This window comes from Bombina bombina, chromosome 5 (assembly GCF_027579735.1).
Source record: "Bombina bombina isolate aBomBom1 chromosome 5, aBomBom1.pri, whole genome shotgun sequence".
Taxonomy (NCBI): Eukaryota; Metazoa; Chordata; class Amphibia; order Anura; family Bombinatoridae; genus Bombina; species Bombina bombina.
The window spans coordinates 899,450,786-899,473,011 of NC_069503.1; the positions used below are offsets into that span (position 1 = coordinate 899,450,786).

General features: G+C 38.6%; 1 protein-coding gene across 1 annotated transcript in view; it reads right to left on the reverse strand.

The window, feature by feature from the left end:
- Positions 1–464: 464 nt before the first annotated feature.
- Positions 465–22,226, reverse strand: part of SDR16C5 (short chain dehydrogenase/reductase family 16C member 5) — a 119,883-nt gene continuing 98,121 nt past the window's right edge. Inside the window, exons 5-7 of the mRNA XM_053715056.1 lie at positions 12,546–12,690; positions 11,466–11,591; positions 465–919 (exon numbers count right to left, since the gene is read on the reverse strand). Of these exons, the coding sequence (XP_053571031.1) occupies positions 826–919; positions 11,466–11,591; positions 12,546–12,690 (365 nt within the window). The 3' untranslated portion in view covers positions 465–825. The remainder of the gene's footprint in view (positions 920–11,465; positions 11,592–12,545; positions 12,691–22,226) is intronic.

The window sequence follows — 22,226 nt, forward strand, 5'->3', positions numbered from 1 at the left end:
GTCAAGATTAAAAGGCAAGTATTTTTTCACAACATGAGTGAAATGTAAATTTTGATGAATTAAAGTGCCCCTGTTTTTAATCAAATTTTTAAAAACCGGGCACTTTAGCATCAAAATTGACATTCACTTTAAAAAAAATTTTTTTTGTTTTTACGAAGACAGTCATTTTATAGTTTGTCTAGTTTTTCTTCTGTTTCCTGCTATTTATGACTTTTCTCTCCTTTTCTCAATAAGCTTTATTGTTCATTTTCTCTGTCTGTTTCCATCCTAGTCACTTCATAGTAACACAGATTTTGTTTCAAATTTGTGAGCACTCATTTTCTAACAAAGTAAAGAAGTTTGTAAGAATAATTCCATGTTGCCTTAAAAAGTGTTATTTATCTGAAAAGAAATACGTTTAGCATTTTTAATTTTTTTTTATGATAACCACATTTATTATTATCCATGCATACAAGTACACAAGATTACCTCCTATCAAATGTTTTATTTTTCAAAATAATAGCTCATATACCCATCATTACAGCCAGGTACCCAATTTCTTATTGAAAATACAATAAAAAAAAAATGTCAATGCAATTAATTACTATTGGTTCTAAAAAGTTTCACCAAAGTGTGCGTATAAAATAAAAACATAAATTGCTAGACATAATTTAAAAGTTGCGTTTATCTAGAACAAATTAGTAGTATATATATATATACACCTAGGTAATGTAGAAAAAGAACAATTAAATCAATAGGGACCATATATTTGTAGAGCATGAGTCTTAACATTTATTGCTGCAATTTATATTTATATACATATATATTTCCTGCACCAGGAGAACTTTAATCCTTCTTCACCCGGCCTTTGAAATGATCCATGAAATGGAATGCTCCAAAATAGTCGCCAAGAACAACTCCAAGTTTTGCTGAAATAATGCTGAAAAAGAAAATTGTATTAGACAACTTAGAACAAATGTATATTAATTTTTTAATGTCCATAATTTAAATAAAGTGTGTAAAAATGTACAGATTTTAAAAGGATATGAAACCAACATTTTTTCTCAGATTCAGATAAATCAATTATGAACAACTTTCCAGTATACTTCTATTATCTTATTTGTTTCATTCTCTTCGGATCCTTTTTTGAAAAAGCAGCAATGCACTGCCGTGAGCTATCTGAACGCATTATGTAAGCCAATAACAAGAAACATATTTGTGCAGCCACCAGTCAGCAGCTCCTGAGCCTATCTAGGTATCCTTTTCAACAAAGCATACCAAGAGAACAAAACAAATTAGATAACAGAAGTAAATTGGAAAGATGTTTAGAAGGGACAGTCTACTCTAGAATGTTTGTTTAAAAAGATAGATAATCCCTTTATTACGCATTCCCTAGTTTTGCATAACCAACATGGTTACACTAACATACTTTCTTTCATACAGATGGTGAGAGTCCACAATCTATTACTCATGGGAACTACAATCCCTTCCACTTGGAGAAGGCAAATATTCCCAAACTCCAAGACCTCTATTAAACCCCTCCAACCTCACGCATACTTCAATCTTTTCTTTGCCTCTGCGGGAGGTAGATAAAGAATGAAGATGTGCATGATTTTCTTCAGTGAGGGGTTTTCAGTATATTTTGAGGCCCAGTTTCCCCTGAGTGTGCAGTGCTTATCAAAAGGGACGTATTTGGGGTATTGTTTATGATTCTTTATTCACCTCATGAGAATTTCTTCATAAACATTCCACAATTGGTCGCAGGACTTGTCTCTTGCCCCCCTTTATGGATCTACAGTATACTCCTATTCCATATTACGTGCATTCCTATAAGCTAGATTATTACTTTAAACTACGTAGGAGGGGGTAGGATTTTCCATTCCTCAAGAGCTTATTTTAAGGGGTTATAGTGCTTTATGCATTATTTAAAGGGTTAGTAAACCCAATTCCTTTTTCTCTTTCGTGATTCAGATAGAGCACACAATTTTAAGCAACTTTCTAATTTACTCCTATTATCAATTTTTCTTTGTTCTCTTGATATTTTTATTTTAAAAAGCAGAAATGTAAGTTTAAAGTGACTGTCTAGTATAAAATAAACATTCATGATTCAGATAGAGAATGTAATTTTAAACAATTTTCCATTTTACTATCACCAATTTTGCTTTGTTCTCTTGGTATTCTTAGTTGAAAGCTAAACCTAGGAGGTTCATATGCTAATTTCTAAGCCCTTGAAGGCCACCTCTTCTCTCAGGGTATTTTGACAGTTTTTCACCACAAGAGGGTGTTAGTTCATGTGTGTCATATAGATAACACTGTGCTCGTGCACGTGGAGTTCCAGGGAGCTAGCTCTGATTGGCTAAAATAGATGTCTGTCAAAAGAACTGAAATAAGGTGGCAGTTTGCAGAGGCTTAGATACAAGTTAATCACAGAGGTAAAAAGTGTATTTATGTAACTGTGTTGGTTATGCAAAACTAGGGAATGGGTAATAAAGGGATTATCTATCTTTTTAAACAAAAAATCTGATGTAGACTATCCCTTTAAGAGCTGGCCCATTTTTTGTTCAGTACCTGAGTAGCTCTTGCTGATTGGTGGCTAAATGTAGCCACCAATCAGCAAGCGCTATCCAAGGTGATACATCCCTGTTTTTTTTTTTTTCCAAATAAAGATACCAAGAGAACAAACAAAAATTGATAATAGGAGTAAATTGGAAAGTTGCATGTTCTGGCTAATGAAATAAAAACAATTGGGTTTAGTATCCCTATAAAACTATAATGGAGCCTTCTGATTATATTCTTATTTCTACCCCAGTCCCCTGATCACCTTTCTACTAATAGGTCTGCTTACTGTAAGAATGCTGAAGTACCTTCCTCAGCAAATTTATGTGGCATGTTTAAATTTGCTGTTGCAATCAGACCAATCTAATGCAGCTTCTGTGGGTAATACTGCTCCTTCATTACAGGAGAATGGTGAGGAACTTTCACCTAAATTGAGAAAGTTAGTCACAGAAGCAGTATCTGATGCTATGGCTGCTCTCCTGCCTGTTTAAGGTCAGTACAGGTTTCACCTTCTACCAGTACTATGTGCCCTGGGGCCAGGTATACTGTTATGTCTTCAGAGGATGAAGTTTCTTCTGCTGGTGAGGAATCTTAATCTGATGTTGAGTTTCTTTTAAATAAGGTCTTGATTACTTTAGGGGTTACAAATCCTAAATCTTCTGATGACAAACCTAGTAATCGTTTAAATTCAGTTTTTAAGACTGCTAAACTTCTTATGTTTTTCCTATTCCTGATGTGGTCTCTGACATGATTTGTAAGGAATGGTCTAAGCCTAGAAATTCATTAAACGCTTCTCCAAGGTTTAAGAAATGTTATTCTTTCCCAGCTTCTAATATTGAGTTATGGGAAACAGTTCCTAAGGTTGATGGGGCTATTTTCACTTTGGCTAAGCATAATACTATTCCTTTGGAAGATAGTACATATTTTAAAGACCCTCTAGACAGGAAGTTAGAGTCTTTTCACAGAAGGGCTTTTTTTACAAGCAGGTTACTTACTTAGGACAGCCATTTCTATAGCCGATGTGGCTGCTGCGTTAACGTATTGGTTATAAAGTCTTTCTGAAAGGTGTTTTGAGGATCCTGTATGTGTCACACCCTGGGATTGGGACCTCAGCTACCTGGGCTGTTGCTTTTGCTGTGTGCTGTCCTTGCATCTGGACTGCAGTTTGTTTCTTTTGCCTAGTTTGTGTTTTGTTTTCCTGCACTTTAGCTCCACCTGTCTGCAGCTGCAGGTAATTGGCAATTACTCTCTGCCTATATAAACCCAGCTCTTCCAGCAGCCATTGCCTGTTTATTAAGTTACTACTCAGGGTGTACTGTGCATTGCTATTTGGATTGCTCTCTGTTACACACTTGGATTTAGATTCTGGACTCTGCTTTTTCTCTGCCCCATGGTACTTCATTGGTTTTACCGTTTAAGTTGATTTCTGAACTGGACTTTGACTACGCTTTGCTTTAACACCTTGTACCTTGCTGGCTTGTTTGCCTTTCTGTTGCCGACATGGTTTGTCTTTGACTACGTTCAAGCCTGACCCCTTGTAAATGTTACCTGTACTTCACCGGATTGTATCCTTTATCAGTACTAGTTTTCCTTGCTCAGTATCTCCAGCTTTATTTAGTACTGTACAGTCCGGACTGCATCCAGAGCTTCAGGTTGGTTGTTACTCCTATCTCCATCTTAATCTCTGGGTTACTCCGTACTGTACTTTGTGTGGGTATTGTATTTAACTGCCTGTCTCTCCACCTGACACTGAGGCAGGTGTGACAATCTTAAAATAATTAGAATTTTTAAATAAATTTTAAATTTGTAATGCTGTTTTGATATTATGAAAATAAAATGTCAAAAGTTATGTATTTGGCAGGTCTTAGCCAGGAGAGCTTAAGGACTTAAATCCTGGTCTACTGACATGGTGTATAAATCTAGATTGTTATCTCTTTCCTTTCAGGGTAAGAAATTGTTTGGTTCAGATTTAGATTCTATTATTTTTACTGTTACCAGGGGTAAAGGAGCCTTTTTACTCCAGGGTCAAAAATCTAAGGCCTAAATCTGTCCTAATTCTCTGGCTACTGATCAAGTTCAGACTAGAGATTCTCTGAGAGAAGTTTGTCTGTTTTAAGTACTAAGCTTTATTTTAAAGTTCTGTTCCATTCTCTCCTGAAACTGGAAATCAAAATTTTGCTTCTGATAGGTCCTCTCAATTGTATGGAGGTCTCTAAGAGTACAATGGGTCTGGACGAGGTTTCCATTGTTGATTCTGAGTCTCTGTGCAACCTTCAAGGCTCTACAGGTTTAGACTCTGTTGAAGAGAAAGCTTATTTTCCTTTTGCAGTAAGACAGGGTCACAGTAGTGACATCACCAGGGAACGGAGCTCCCCTCAGATGGAATGGATAAGGGTGGGTTTTGAATTCCCTCTTAGCTAAAGAACAGTTGTCTAGATTTGACAGTTCTCATTCTAGGGATAATCATCTGGGAAATTAATTTTTTCAGTCCTCCGATTTGTCTCCTAGAGGAGTGTTTTCTTCTTCAGCAGGTTTTTTAAACAGATATTGAACAAACATCTTCGGCCCTTGGTAAGGATCAGGGTCCCTTACATAGGATTACTAGTAGTTTAACTACTTCTCTTGTTGTTTCAGCCTGTGTATAAGTTGGTATGTCTACTCAAAATGGTTTTAAAGCTGAGCTTGGGAAGAACGTTAGTGGTTTTAATAATCATACTGTGATTTTGCAGGATTTGGTATGCAAATCTAGTACACAGATTGCTACCTTACTTTTCCTCTGTCGCTGGGGCTAGGTCTCCTATTCCCAAATTTGCTTTTCCATCTGAGCTTGATGGTATGGAAATTGAACGTTTAGTTTGAAGACACAGGGGTTTTATTCTGTCATTGAAACCAGAAAGGAAATTTACCATAAAGTCTGGAAAGCCTTTAATTTTTTTTTGTGTATAGACCATTGTGTTTTTTGGCAATTTTTTTGAATTCCTACTATTCTATAGTGTTTACAGGATTGCTTGGATAAGCATTTATCTGCCAGTTCCCTGAAACAACAGATTTCCTCCTTTTTCAGTTCTGTTTCATAGGAAAGTTGCTAATCTCCCTGATATTAATGGTTTTGTCCAGGCTTTGGTTCGTATGAAACCTGTAATTAAGCCAATTTCTCCTCCTTGGAATCTGAACTTGGTATTTAGAGTTTTGCAAAGCTCCTCTCTTTGAACCTATGCATAAGATTGACAATCTACTTTCTTAGAAAGTGTTGTTTCTTTTAGCCATTTCATCTGCTAGAAGATTTTTTGAATGATCTGCTCTTTCTTGTGAACGTCCCTATCTTCTTTTTCATCAGGATAAGGCAGTCTTAAGAACTACTATTGATTTCTTGTCAAAGGTTGTTTCTTCTGATGGCTTCTGCCATTTCTTTATTTTCTTGGTTAAAACGTTTGATTTACAAGACTATTTGGAAGAAGAATGTTGAGAGCTATGAGCATCAAGCAAAATTATTAAATAACAGACTACTGGCTAGGGCTTATTCACAGACCCTTTTAACACAGGAACTAATGTTAATAGATTAAAGTGGAAATACCTTAAAAACAAAAACTTGGGATATAACAGTTGGAAAACCTGAAGTAACATTTGTGACAATATAATAGCCAATATCATCAGATTTGTAATATAATAATACGCAGAAAAATTTCGGAACTAACCGCAGATGACCTCTTATCTGTAGATTCACTTTTAAGAAAGGGAAAAAGTATAGGAAATTGGGTAGTCCCTACAAAACTGAGGGGAAAAAAACAAGACAGACAAAGTTCATGGCTACTTAAAGGCATGTTTAAGTGCAGCTATCCGCAATGCAAAACCTGTAAATATATAAATAAAGGAGATTGATTTAATAGTGTAGTCACAGGGGAGGAATTTCAACAGAAAGCCTGCACCAACTGCAGGACAACATATGTAATCCATTAACATGCATAGAATGTAAATAACAATATGTAAGGTTAACCACAGGCAAAGTACGTTCGCGTATACGGTAGCATTTGGTCAACATTAAAAACGGGTCATTATAAGCATCCTTGGTTCAGCATTTCAAAAAAAATGCATCTACATTGAAATGGAATATTGTTGAGAAAAATAGGAGACAACAATGGAAGCTTACATAAAGAGGTTGTTTTATCTAGGAGAGATGTTTAGTTCAAAGTTTATGTATCCAGTAGAGTACCAGATGGTCTAAACTCTGAATACGATTTGATAAATTGTTGGCATTAAACTACTTTTAAATGAATTGTAGCTCCTATAAGACACCATCTTTCATTATGACTACAATTTGAAATTCAGTGGACATTGTATTCACAGAGTTTTGAAGGTTTAGTAAAATGTGCTAGTATTCTTTGAGTTCTCTATATAACAGCGCCTTTAGTGGGAAAATTTGAACAGAAAAATAGAATAGTAATCAGTATTAAATATTAAATGGACAGTCAACACAAACATTGTTATCATTTAAAAAGAAAGATAATGCCTTTACTACCCATTCCCCATCTTTGCACAACCAACATTGTTATATGAATATACTTTATAACATTTAAACCTCTAAATTTCTGCCTGTTTTTTTTTTAATTTTTCAAAAGCTTTATTGAAATAACATGAGGTTTTACAACAGAACATAAGAATACATGAGATACTACAAAAATGTTCATATGTGATACATCATAATGCTGAAGCCATACATCAGTTGCAGATTAAGTAAAGCTCATACAATTTACAGCTACATGAACCAGTAGTAATTAAAATACAAGATCTGAATTCTATAGTTCTGTTAAAAGGATATTCCCACATCTGGCCTTGCAAACGGGATCTATTATATTTATTCTGTTTTTTTGTTTCTTTCACTTTTTTTTCTTAATAAAAAGAACAACAACAGATAAACATGAAGCAAAGCCATAATCATTTATCATTGAACCTCAATTTTGCCCCAACTATCTAAATGAGCCTCTCTCGGACTCTATGTAAGTAAAGGTATCATGGGGTTTATATGTAAATAAGACATAAAAAGGAACAAACTGACAAAAAACAAAGACATAAAGGAGGTTAGAAAAAACAAATTAAGGAGATATTAGTGGAAACCAAGTATTGCAATACGAGTAGATTAAGGACCCAAACCGAGCAAATAATTGAGCTTAAAAAAAAATAGAAATAAAATTTGAACATAACATCTCGCATCTCTGCTGACCTTATCTCGGGGGAGAGCCCTCTTTTCCTTTATTTTAATTAATTATGTGTGTATTCAAGTAAGAAAGGGGGGTATATCATATCTTAAAGTCAGTCAGTAAAGGTATTTGTGGTAAACTATTGTTGGTTAGTTGTCTACATTAGTACCTTTTATTCGTGAGCAACGTTGATTCACTATCTCCTGCTCCATGGCCCCGGCCATGAGCCACAAAGAGAGGACCGTAAACATCAATAGGCCACTTCTGCACATTACTTGTTATCACAACAGAATGATTATCCCCAAAGAAACTAACATGGGTAATACATTAACTGGGTAACATAGGGGGCAAACATATGTGCTAAATAAACTATAGATCTTGAGACACAATAGAGCATAGTTCTGCATATTTCTCGCTACCACAACAGATTGATTATCCCCCCACAAAAAAACTGACATGGGTAGTAATACATTAACCGAGTAACATAAGGGGCAAACATATGAGCTGAATAAACTTTGTATCTTGAAACATAGCAGAACCGGCCAACACAACAACTTTGCATAGTTACTGCTTTTTGCATCCCAGGGATTTAGTGGCCTCAGAGGTGAGTAAAGTCAGTATCACCCTCCGGTGACAGCCTGATCGTATTGTCCTGCTTCTGAGATGACCAGTATTGCCCTTCGTGGAAGTCTGCCACACCGGGTCTCCCCGGGCCAGGATTGCATTAGGTTATCATCACGCTTGAGCTGTGTGGGGCTGTACAGTCCATCCGGATCTCCGAAATCTCCTCTGCAGTCCTTCCGATCTTCAGCCACCCGAGTACCATACGGCATAGGACCATTTAGTACATCAATCTTAGGTACTCGGGGAGCCCACCTTTTATGTCCTACCGGTGTCAAATTTTGAGCCAGAGAAGAGGCCTGACAAGGTCTCCTAGAGCATTTCAGCCGGAGCGGCACCGTGGTGACAGCGCAATGCGCCTTTGCTTGTGCTAATCCTTCCGCTTGTCCGGCATCGATGTCAGGTGCGTCAATGTGGTCTACCACCAGACCCGCAGTAGGAAATGATTCCTCTGGCCTGTTACTTGTAAATTTAATCAGAGTAGGCTTCTGCAGCGTGTGCAATTCTTCTGCTGTGTACTCGATCTTCATGGCGCCATTTTGAGCAGTAAGTTTCTGCTCCTCCTTAGGAGCTGTTAGTAACATGTCAGCAGCACATAGCTTATTCATCAGAGCGTCGAATGGGGCTCTCTCTATTAGTTTCTCCATAAGCCTCTCTAAATTTGCAAAGTGTAGGTCGTGCATTATCAGTCTCTCGGTATCGTACATAGTCGCCATCTTTCAGGGCTGTTTATGCGTATACTTGCCCCGTAGAGCAAAAAATCTCTTGGCAATTTGCTGAGTGCGAGATTAGGATGAAAGTGCCACTACAGACTTGATATTGTGCTTAGCCAAGGTCCTGTCTGTGATAGAATGTGAAGAGTTCAGTAAGCCGGTCTCCCTGGCAGCACTGATGACCCGGCTCTTCCCGGGGGGGAGGTGAATGCCTAATGCTAGGCCGCCGCCTTAGGCCTTATTCTCCAATCTGTAGCCCCGGCGTCATGCAGACAGCAAGAAGGATAAATGTTTGGTCAGAAGTGACCATACTGTACAGTCTGTAGATTATAAGCATATAACTTGCTGTTATGCAACAATAATCGGCAGATTATCGAAGTCTCTGCTCAGAGCTCCCAGAGTGTGCGCCCTGTTCAGAACGCTGCTTGGACACGCCCCCAATTTCTGCCTGTTTTTAAGCCACTACAGACAGCCTCTTATTGCATGCTTTTTTATTAGCTGTTCACAACAAGAGTCTGCTAATCCATGTGGGCCATATAGATCACATTGTGCTCACGCCCGTGGAGTTGTGGCTGACAATGCACTAATTGGCTAAAATGAAAGTCAATAAATAGCCATGTGATCAGCGCCCTGTCAAGAGGCTTCAATACAAGGTAATCACAGAGTTTAAAAGTATATTAATATAACCATGTTGGCTGTGCAAAATTGGGGAATGGGTAATAAAGGGATTATCTATCTTATTAAACAATAACATTTTTGGAGTAGACTGTCCCTTTAAATACTATATATTGAGGGAATTTAAAATCATTGGTTAAACCCAATCGTTAAATAAAACTGTTAATCCGCATTATTAATTAAAAGAGCTTTCTATGTTCATTTTGTGTGTACAGTACAACTTATCTTATGTGATTTTTTTCTATTATTTATAGGTATTAGATACTCGCTACAATATCCAGCATTTCAACAATAAGGAATGTCCCCTTTAACTATTCGGACATGTGCAATTGGTTATAAGAGTTTTATCCAATGGTTTTAAGCTTAGGGATTTAAAGGTTCACATGTTGTTTTAGTCATTTACAGCTAAGGAGTACGGCAGAAGCCGAAACACGTCAGCTGAGTGACTCGTCATATTGCACTGAGGTGAATATGGATTTTAATGTCGCTATCTTACATTAATAAAACACGTTTTAAGGACATTGCGCCCTGTTGATAATTTGATGTCCTTATTTGGAGGCATGTCAACCTCCCCCCGCAACAGATTATTGCTCATTCGACTAGCTCAGTTGCTACTTCATTGGCTTTTAAGAATGAGGTTGATCAAATTTGTAAAGCAGCTACTTGGTCTCCGTTGCATACTTTTACTAAATTCTACATCTTTTTCCCTGCTCCATTTTTTGGCTCCTGTTCTTTTCCTTACCTCACTTCTGCTTGGCTATGCATTAGACTGGGGTATGTGAGAGGTGGATGGGATTAATTAGAGCTCTTGGCGTTTGGGAATCTTAGTGGAAGTGGAAGTGAATGTAATTTCCATGAGAAATAGATCATGGACTCTCCCCACCATGAAAGAAATTAAATTTATCAAGTAAGCATAAATTATGTTTTTTTTACCTCTGTGGTTACCTTGTATCTAAGCCTTTGCAGACTGCCTCCTTATTTCAGTTCTTTTGATAGACTTGCATTTTAGCTAATCAGTGCTGACTCCAAGGTAATGCCACAGGAGTGAGAACAATGTTATCTATATGGCACATACGAACAAGCACTGCTGTGAAAAACTGTCAAAATGCACTGACCTAAGAGGTGGCCTTCAAGGGCTTAGAAATAAGCAAATAAGCCTACCTAGGTTTAGCTTTCAACAAAAAATACCAAAAGAACAAAGCAAATTTGATGATAAAAGTAAACTGGAATTTTGTTTAAAATTACATGCCCTATCTGGAGCATGAAAGTTTATTTTTGACTAGACTATCCCTTTAAAATCACATGCTCTATCTGAAACATGAAAAACATTTTGGGTTTCATGTCCCTTTAAAGGGATATAAAAGTGTAGAAAGAAAATACTCTAATATGTTACAGCATATTATTATTGCGCTATTGCCTGCAAATAACCAAAGTCAGCTACAGAGCAGCATTGTTCTACTGTAACCTTACTAAACACACTTAGTGGGCCAATGACAAGAAGAATATGTGCATAGCCACCAATCATTAGCTAGCTCATTGTAATGTATTGCTGATCTTGAGCATAATGGTGTGCTTTTTAACAAAGGATATAAAAAAATACAAAGTAAAATTGATCAAATAAACTGAAAAGTATCTTAAAATTGCCAGTTCTATTCAAACCATAAAAAAAGTTAAATTTTCACTCTTACTTCCCTTTATTTTAGGAAAGTGCAGAAATATTACTTACTTTTTAAAACCAAATATGATGTACAGACTGCGAGGCATCACCAGATACACCTGTTCCTTGAGAATTGCATTAACAATGGTTTTGCTGGCATATTCAGGCTCTAAAATGGGCATGAAATGTGGCCATCTATAAAGCAATACAAAATCAAGTGATAAAATAGCTTCTTATTGAAAGAAAAAGGTTTAGAAAACAAACTATGCAAAATATAAAATATGCAGTGTTCTCCCCATTAACTATTTTAATGGACACACCACCCAGCTGATTTTATGGACAACACAGACAAACTTGTGTGTGTGTGTGTGTGTGTGTGTGTGTGTGTGTGTGTGTGTGTATATATATATATATATATATATATATATATATATATATATATATATATATATATATATATATATATATATATATATATATATATATATATATATATATATATATATATATATATATATATATATATATATATATATATATATATATATATATATATATATATATATATATATATATATATATATATATATATATATATATATATATATATATATATGGCTTTATACACAATTACAATAATATGCAGAGTTAAAGCAGGAATGTTTCAGCCCGTAAACGCAGCGCATTGCAGTGTTAGGACCAGTCAATACTGGGACACCTTGTAAGTTAGTGACTGACTTAAGCAAAATAGGATCATATTGTGATACTAAGAATCGAATTTTAACATAAGTATAGGTGATTTTTGCAATATTTAAAAATGTTTTGTAAATGTGAGCCAATATTTTGTTTTGTGTTCGTACAGTATGTAACAGACATTTGTTGTTTTTCACTTTTTTACAAGGCCTCTAACTACATGGAACTGTGCTAAACTCAGTCATTGTAGTTATGCAATGTGTTAAAATGGTAGATCATGAGGCCTTATGGTCTTTAAAAAAATTTAAAAAAACCCAACAATATAAAAATGATTTTTTGAAAGGAACATTTCAACAGGGTTTTTATAAACCATCAAAAAACTATTTAGCAATGTAATTGTGTGATAAAAAAATGTAAACCCTGTTAAATTTTATGCTCAAACTAAATAGTTCTTACTTGGATGTGCAACCATCAAACATTCCTGTGTTAATAAAATATGGGCAAACAATTGTGGTCTTCACCCCAGTCTTTCCAAGTGCTAACATTTCAAGGCCAACCGACTCTGCAAAACCAATGGCTGCAAACTTACTGGCACAGTAATCTACAAAGAAATGAACACATGCGGTTATATAATTAATGTTTAAACATTTCAAGTGTAATGTAGTAAGCAGAATAAGAATTATGCAAATTAATAAAATGCTTAAGGATATATTTCTCTACATTATGACTTTGTATGTTAGTTCTCTCTTTATTCTGACTGTAATTGTTTATTAGATGTGCATTCAGATTCGGACAAATACAGCCTTATTCGGCATTTGGTACACAATTGAATAAACAAACGCAGCCTACACAAATTAAAAGGACAAATGAATGTCTTAACAAAATGTGTTTGTTATTCTTTTAAACATAAAAATAAACCACACACACTGTCCTACGCTATTTACCCCTAAACCACCACAACCCCCATTGCAATAATCCCCTACACTATTAACCCCTAAACTGCTATAACCCTCATCACAATAATCCCCTACACTATTAACCCCTAAACGCCCACAACCCCCATCGCAATAAACCCCTTACACTGTTGAAACCCCTTTGCTATTAACCCCTAAACAGTTACAACCCCCATCACAATAAACCCTCGACACCATTTACCTCTAAACCGCCACAACCCCTATCACAATATTAACCCCCACACGTTATTACAATGGGGTATGTGACAGTGTATGGGTTAATAATTAATTGTGGCGGTTATATTGCAATGGGGGTTGTGGCAGTTTAGGGGTTAATAGTGTAGGGGGGTTATTCGGATGAGGGTTGTTTATTAACCCTTAAACCACCACAACTGTCTTTGCAATAAACCCCCTAACTGCTAACCTCTTTAAAGACCCCTAACCTAAGATCCCCAAGTTCAAAAGAACAGTATACTGTATAAAAAAGCACCTACTTATAAAAAGCCCTATACTAAAGTTTGATGTACCCTAAAGAATAAAAAGCCCCCTATTCTAAAAATAAAGTACCCTAAAAAAAAAAAAAAAAAAAAAAAAAACTTTCCCCATCCTCTAACAAAAAAAAAAACTATACTAAAACTAAAGCCCTCCCCAAAAACCCTAACATTAAATGGAAACCTCAAGTTTTATTACTCACTATCCAAAGTCTTTTTTTTCCCTTGATCTAAAGTAATTCAAATGGTAAAGGGGTCCATTACCATCTTCTTTTCTTGATCTGATGTAATCAAAATAGGCAAAGGTTGAGATCAGCCAATAGAAGGAGCATCTTTTTTCCAATAGGAAAAAAAGCAATTTATTTTGGCTGATTTCAATTCAAATAATAATAAAAAAAAAATGATGCTTACCTGATAAATGTATTTTTCTTTCCGGACATGGAGAGTCCACGGTGTCATTCCAATTAATAGTGGGGTATTCATCCCTGGGCAGCAGGAGGAGGCAAAGAGCACCCCAGCAAAGCTGTTGTCACTTCCCTTACCCATAACCCCCAGTCATTCAGCCGAAGGGAAATGGAAAAAGAAGATAACACAAAGGAGTAGAGGTGCCTGAGGTTTAGTAAAAAAAAATAAAAACTGTCTAATTTGAAGGGTGGGGTTGTGAACTCTCCATATCCGGAAAGAAATTTATCAGGTAAGCATACATTTTATTTTCTTACCTAAGACATGGAGAGTCCACAACGTCATTCCAATTACTAGTGGGAACAAGACAGGAAGATCTAAACAGAAAGCACCACCGCTTGAAGAACCTTTCTCCCAAAAAAAGCCTTAGCCGAGGCAAAAGTATCAAATTTGAAAATTTTGAAAAAAGTATGCAGAGAAGACCATGTTGCCGCCTTGCAAATCTGTTCCACAGAAGCTTCATTTTTAAAAGCCCAAGAAGAGGAGACAGCCCTAGTGTAAAGAGCTGTAATTGTCTCAGGAGGCAGACCTTCCTGGAGAAAAGACAAAATTCTAGGAATCCTAACCCTGCTCCACGAGAAGCCTTCCGATTCACACCAATAAAGGTATTTGCGCCATACCTTATGGTAAATCTTGCGAGTAACCGGTTTGCAAGCTTGAAGAATGGCATCAATAACAGATTCAGAAAATCCACGCTTAGCCAAAACTAAATCGTTCAATCTCCAAGCAGTCAGATTCTGAGAAACTAGATTTGGATGGAGGAAAGGACCCTGAGTTAGAAGGTGCTTCCCTCAGAGGTAACCTCCAAGGTGGTAGAGAAGACATCCTCACCAGGTCTGCAAACCACTTGAGGGCTAACCTGGAGAACACCTCCGGATGGAGAGCCCACCCCCGGGATGAAAAGTCTGTCTGCTCAGGAAATTTGTCTACCAGTTGTCCACTCCAGGAATGTGGATGGCAGATAGAAGACAATCGTGAGCTTCAGCCCACTGAATAATCAAAGCCACCTCCTTCATGGCCAAGGAATTCAGAGTTTCTCTCTGGTGGTTGATGTAAGCCACTGAGGTGATGTTGTCTGACTGGAACCTGATAAACCGGACTAAAGACAACTTAGGCCAAGCCATCAGGGCATTGAAGATCGCACTCAATTCCAAGCTATTTATGGGAAGAGAAGACTCCTCCCGAGTCCATAGGCCCTGAGCCCTTAACGAGTCCCAGACTGCCCCCCAGCCTAGCAGGCTGGCGTCCGTGGTCACAATCACCCAGGAGGGTCTCCGGAAGCATTTGCCCTGAGACAGATAATCCTGAGAAATCCACAACGAAAAAGAGTTTCTTATCAACTGGTCCAGATCTATCCTCTGAGACAGATACGAATGGTCTTTGTTCCATTCCATTGTCTGAGCATGCATAATTGTAGAGCTCTCAAATAGATTTGAGCAAAGTGAATGATGTCCATGGAAGCGACCATCAGACCAAATTACCTCCATGCATTGAGCCACCGATGGCCGAACAGTAGACTGGAGAGAGAGGCAAGAGGAGAGAAGTTTGGATTTTCTGACCTCCGTCAAAAAAAAATCTTCATAGGTAGGGAATCTATGATGGTCCCTAAGAAACACACCCTTGTAGTTGAAATAACTTTTGTACGTTAACACGGATGGAAACTGATTCTGGAAGAGACAATTCCCTGAGACCTGACAACTGCCAAGAGAGCCCCCAGAACCTTTGTGAAAATTCTGGGAGCTGTGGCAAGGCCAAAAGGGAGAGCAAAAATTGAAAGTGCTTGTCTAGAAAAGCAAATCTCAGGAACTGGTGATGATCTCTGTGGATGGAAACATGAAGATACGCGTCCTTCAGGTCTATGGTCGTCATGAACTGACCCTCTTGGACCAAAGATAGAATAGAACGAATGATTTCCATTTTGAAGGATGGTACCCTGAGAAATTTGTTGAGACACTTTAGGTCTAAAATAGGACAAAACAGATTTGAATATAAACCTAGATCCCGTTCCTTTACTGGAACAATCATTCCCATGGAGGAAAGGTCCTGAACGCAGCTTATGAATGCCTCTCCTTTTACCTGATCCACAGATAACCTTGAGAGGAGGAATCTGCCCCAGGGTGGACTAGACTTGAATTCTATTTTGTAACCCTGAGATACTATGTCCACAGCCCAAGGGTCTGGGACATTGCATATCCAAGCTTGTCGAAACAAGGAAAGTCTGCCCCCCACTTGATCCAATCCCGGACCGGGCGAGACCCTTCATGCTGACTTAGTCTCAGATGAAGGCTTCTTTTATTGCTTCCCCTTATTCAAAGTCTGATTTGGTCTCCAAGAGGACTTGGACTGCTCTGGCTTAGAGGAGGGAGAGGAAGGCTTTTGAAGTTACGAAAGGAGCGAAAATTAGAACTTTGACATCCCTTAGTTCTAGTCTTGTCCTGTGGTAGAAAGAACCCCTTTCCACCCGTAATTTCAGAAATCTCCGCCAGACCAGGACCAAACAGGGTCTTACCCTTATAAGGTAGCAACAGGAGCTTGGACTTAGAGTAAATATCCGCTGACTAAGATTTAAGCCACAGAGCCCTGTGGGCTAGAACAGTGAAGCCAGACATCTTGGCTCCTAGTCTAATGACTTGCATGTTAGCATCAGAGATAAAGCTATTGACCAGTTTGAGAGCCTTAATCCTATTTTGGATCTCCTCTAATGGAGTCTCCTCTAAAATCAAATCGGACAAAGCATCACACCAATAAGATGCTGCACTTGTCACTGTGGCAATACAAACTGCAGGTTGCCATTGTAGACCCTGATGAACATACATTTTCATTAAATAAGCCTCCAGCTTTTTGTCCATAATATCCTTAAAAGAACAGCTATCCTCTATAGGAATCATGGTTCTCTTGGCCAGAGTAGAAATAGTCCCTTCTACCTTAGGCACAGTACGTCATGAGTCCTGAATGGAGTCAGCAACAGGAAATATCTTTTTAAAGACAGGGGACGGGGAAAAAGGAATGCCTGGCTTATCCCATTCCTGTGCAATGATCTCAGACACACGGTCTGGAACAGGGAACACTTCCACAGAGGAAGGAACATCATAGTATTTGTTAAGCTTACTAGACTTTTTTAGGGTTGACAGCGACAGAAGAATCAGAGTCGTCCAAAGTAGCCAGTACTTCCTTTAGAAGTAAACAAAGGTGTTCAAGCTTAAATCTGAAGTTTACCTCTTCAGAATCATTCAAAAAATTTATACTGTCAGAATCTGAGATTTCACCCTCAGAAGCTACCGAGGTATCCTCCTCATCAGACTTATGGGGGAGGTCAACCATCGCAGCAGCAGATGGGACAGGACACCTTATCAGAAATATGCTTTTCCTCTTGCGTTTCCCCAGCATGGGAAAAGCAGATAAAGCCGCAGACACAGCAGAAGATATCTGTGCAGCAAAATCTACAGGCAAAAACACGCCTCCAGGAGGCTGAGAGGAACCGCAGGACACTGTATGCGACACCATAGAGGCTTGGGACGTTTGAGGAGAAAGCTGTGGCATATCCTGAGAGACCATAGGCTCAAAATGTAGGAATTTATCTTTAAATTTTAAAGTTCTATCTAAACATGAGGAGCAAAATTGCATAGGCAAAACAATTGGGCCTCTAAGCATAATAAATATTTGTCAAAAGGAAAAGCCTCCAGTTCAGTGTCCATAGGGGAGTAATTTCCCTAATTAAAGGAATGAAAACAGACTTTAGCTTTAGAGCGCCAAAAACGCTAAGAAAACATTACAAATTTTGCAGACAGTTTGAAGTGCCCTACCTGACATTCACCAAATATCAGCAATACTTTGTATAAAGCAGCAAACGAGACGCCTTTCACCTCACAGGGAAAAAAACTCGCATCAGTACTACGCCGCTCTGAGTCTTAAGCGGAAGAGCCGACAGTCACATGACCGGCACAAAAAGAACTGCGCAATAACTTTAAAGCGCACAAGTCTTAGGATAAATTAACACTAGAAAGTGAAAATTGAACCGTTTCCTCAGTTAAATAAAAAGCCTCTTGAGCCCCATAGTTATCTCGCAACAGCAAGGGAAGATATTAACCCCTTAGTCTCCACATACATAAAGTGCCTGCACACTGCCCAGAAACAAACCCTCTATAAAAGGATTTATATATGTCCCAGAAATCCAATGCAGAGATATATAGTGCAAGTCTCCAGTACCTAGGAGGCAAAAGCACTTACCTGCAAATCCAGTTGTCGGGCAGGAAGACAGCTCACAAGGTGTGAAAGGACACATACTCCTATCAGAGACCTGTAGAAAAAGAAAGAACAGAGTAACCAACTCTGGCTTTCTATACCAAGGGCAGCAAATATGTTAGAAAGTGGTGAGGTGGTCCTTGCTTTGTTTTCTAGCTGCTTAAAAGCCACCACTACTCTTACTCAAGAGATTGATGTGGACACAGCTAAACCCAAATCCTTGCTTGCAGGGAAAAGTACCCGAAAAAGGAGTAAAAATCTTCAGACACCAACTTCCCGTCCTCCATTGACAGAGGAAAAGAGAATGACTGGGGGTTATGGGTAAGGGGAGTGACACTTAACAGCTTTGCTGGGGTGCTCTTTGCCTCCTCCTGCTGGCCAGGAGTGAATATCTCACTAGTAATTGGAATGACGTCGTGGACTCTCCATGTCTTAGGAAAGAAAAGAAGCTTCTTCTATTGGTGCATTTGAAATTTAAATCAGCCAATAGAACACTAAGTTTTAGAGACAAAATTAAACCATTATCCGATTGGTTGTGCATCCGGTGACCTCATGGAGACATAGACCAATCAGATCACGCATTAACGGCCGAGGGCAGATAGGCCACCACCATGACCCCCATGACGTGCTTTTAAAGGTCCTCGGACAGAATGCGTGTGAGACGGATAATAATCTGACAGACAAATGTCCGGTCTGTCCGAGAACCTTTAAAAGCACGTTGTGGAACCGATAGTTAGGTTCCCAGAGGCGGTTGAGGCGCCTGAGGCTCTGATTAGAACAGAACTCTCTGGAGCGTATCTGCCCTTGGCCCTTAATGCATGATACGATTGGCCCATATCTCCATGAGGTCACCGGATGCACAACCAATCGGATAATGGTTTAACTAGTGATAGCATCAGATCAAGAAAAAAAAAAAAATACAAAAAACCCTTTACCATTTGAATTACGTTGAATTAAAGTGAAGGTAAACTTTGGTGAATGAAAGCCCGTTTTTTTTTTTTTTACCAGAAATTTTAATTTTTAATTACTAAGAATACTGTGACAACAAATATGATTGGTGTAAATATTTTTCACTTAGGCCTGGCACACAGGCTTGGAAGGCAGTAAAAGTGCAATTCTAGGGCACGAGCAAACTGAGGATTAAGATCAACAATCAAAACATTTTTAATTTTTTTTTAATTTTTTTTTTCAGCCTCCTTGAAGTAGACGAGGCCACTTTTGGACCTCCAACCTTGTAAATAGGATGAATAGTAGGAGGATTATAACTGTTTAAGGCCACTTATGGACCTTCAGGATATGACAACTATAGATATAATATATTGACATGAATTAAACGTGTACAGTACCTATGAACACAACTTTGTACCTTATAATTAGTATATAGAAAGAAAATCTTTGCACCTTTACAGATAAAGAAAAGTTAAAGAGCTGTTAAAGTAGTAAATGTATATGCTCCCTATATAGGGGCTACTGAGCAAATCAAGAAGGCTCTTATGTGGAATGAGGTTTCTGTTAGCATATATAGATTTTCAGAGGTATAGAAGAAAATTAACAGTAGCACTTATTATGCCATAACAAATCATATTGCACAATTATTACTATGTGAAACATATTTACTTAAGCCCTATGAGTATATAAGTATATATGGAGCTAAACTGTCTGGGTTTAGAATAACAACATAGGTGCAAAGATGTGTGAGTTAAGGAGATAACCAAAAATGATCTAATAGGGAGCTGAATTGGCTGAAAACATATTAACGTATGCACAGAAAACTGCAGTGTAGTGTACCAAATAAAGGACAAGCAACTAGATAATGCTCTACTACTCTATATGTAATAGCAGTAATGGTTGTATAGGCTCCTAGGGGAGATATTCAGGGAAGCAACTAAAATGCTAGACAGGAGCTAGAAGATTTAATGCAACTATAATTTATGAACTGGCTATTAGGTAGGAAAAGGTATATTTAATTGTCCTGGCTAGCAGCAAAATTATTAAAGATCATTATTATACTGTCTCAATATGGGCACAAGGGGGATTAACTTAATCAGGTGGCTAGGAGTATTAAAGTTAAATAAGAATAGCTAAGGACTTAAAGTCTTATAACAAGAAAATAAACACTGGTCTCCCAAGAAGCCCTCCTCAGCTGTAACCTACCCTGCAAAAAATGTGCGCATCTATAAGGTAGGAGTCAGCTTGCTACAGCTTGTAAATATAAGTAATAGAAGGAGGAAAAAGTACGGCACCAACCACACATTCAATAAATAACCATCCTTGTCATAGATCGAAAGATAAGGGGGATATGAACAAAAGTATAGGAGGATAATCCTCTTACTGGGAGCATGAAAATAAGCAACGTTTGTAAAGTCAGTGTCTCTATGGGAAGCGCGACCTTAACTCAGTGAGCAGGCTGTCCACTTTAAGGGTTACATATTAATCTCCCCTTTTTACAGAGATAAAATGTTTAGCCCACTCCAGACCAGCCTCCCATGCCAAAGAGTCTCCGGTATTGTAAAAAGTTCAACAGACCCAGACCTCCAGGATCCCAGTTAGGTTGCATTGAAGTCAGCAGCAGTTCGTACTTCAATATGGGCAAAAACATTACTCCCATATCTTTTAGATCCCTGAGGAAGAATCCATCCATGATTGCCTCAAAACTGACCTGACATGGGAGTCCTCCAGGAGCTGCCACCAAACGGTGATGCTGTCGCCATTGTTTCTGCACAGTAGAACTGCTCCGTGAATACAGGAGCTCTGCACATCGTCCCCGGCACCACAAACCCAGCCGATCTCCTCCAGGGCAGACTCCCCACTGCATACAGATCCTGGTGCGCTGCCAATGAACCGCTCCTTTCTTTCCCAGTCTGGCTAGCCGGGTATGTTGGCGCACCAGAGACCAGGGTACGCAGGGAGCAAACAGAATCTATAAGACCCATTACAATGATGGGTGTTCTCCGGGAGGCTGTGCGATTGGTCTTGATCAGCTGAGGCAATCCGGGTTCCCCTGCTATGTTGAGTGGGGTCAGGGAAAGCTGAGGTATGCATCGTTGTAGCTCAGATATCTTTAGAGCCGGTTCCTCTACCCTTTCCACATTGTCTGGGGGTGCAGGGAATGTCGGTATGGGACACTGTTCCCGGCATAGGTCCTCCAGGCGGGTATAGAGGGTCGGAAGTTGCTCATTAGTGGACTCCTTCTCACTAGTGTCAAAGGAAGGCACAGCATAGGATGTGGACAATGCGGGTCTCCAAGGATCTAGTCTGCCGACATCAAGCTGCGAGGGCCTCCACAGCATCGCAAATTTCCTGCAGGTATTCCCCTTGTTAAGCACACTCCCCGACAGAGCGATCTGAACTGTCTCAGCTTTGCACTGGGTGGTAACACCACTCTCCGCTGCAGCCTTGCTCCCAAAATCTTGTACGTTAACATTGTTAGTATCGGGTGAGACAGTTTCTTCTTGACCGAGTGCTGTCATAGACCCCTTATCCAGTACATGGGGGCCACGTGGGGAAAGGCAACTTGCAAAACTCTGTGCTATTAAGAGTCTCAGACTAGCGTAATGTTTATTTAGTAGCTCAGAAATAGTTTCTTCATGTCCTTGTAAATAGGTATCCATCTCCAACAGTGTGTGTAGTCAAATAGGACTACTCCCCGTTTTTTAATAATACTATTAAAAACAGGGGCACTTTCATTCATTAAAGTTTACAAAGCAGGCGTTTTGTTAAAAAAAAATACCTTTTTTTTCATTTCACAGCTAGAGCAGCTACCCCACCTAGAGATCCTCTATTCACACATCAGCAATGACTAATCCTGCTTCCTCCAATCACAGCATAGCCTCAGGCAATGACTACCCTGGGGGAAAGCTGTGATTGGAGGAAGCAGGATTAGTCATTGCTGACGTGTGAATAGAGGATCTCTAGGTGGGGGAAGCTGCTCTAGCTGTGAAAAGAAAAAGGTAATTTTTTTTTAACAAAAACATAATTTATGCTTACCT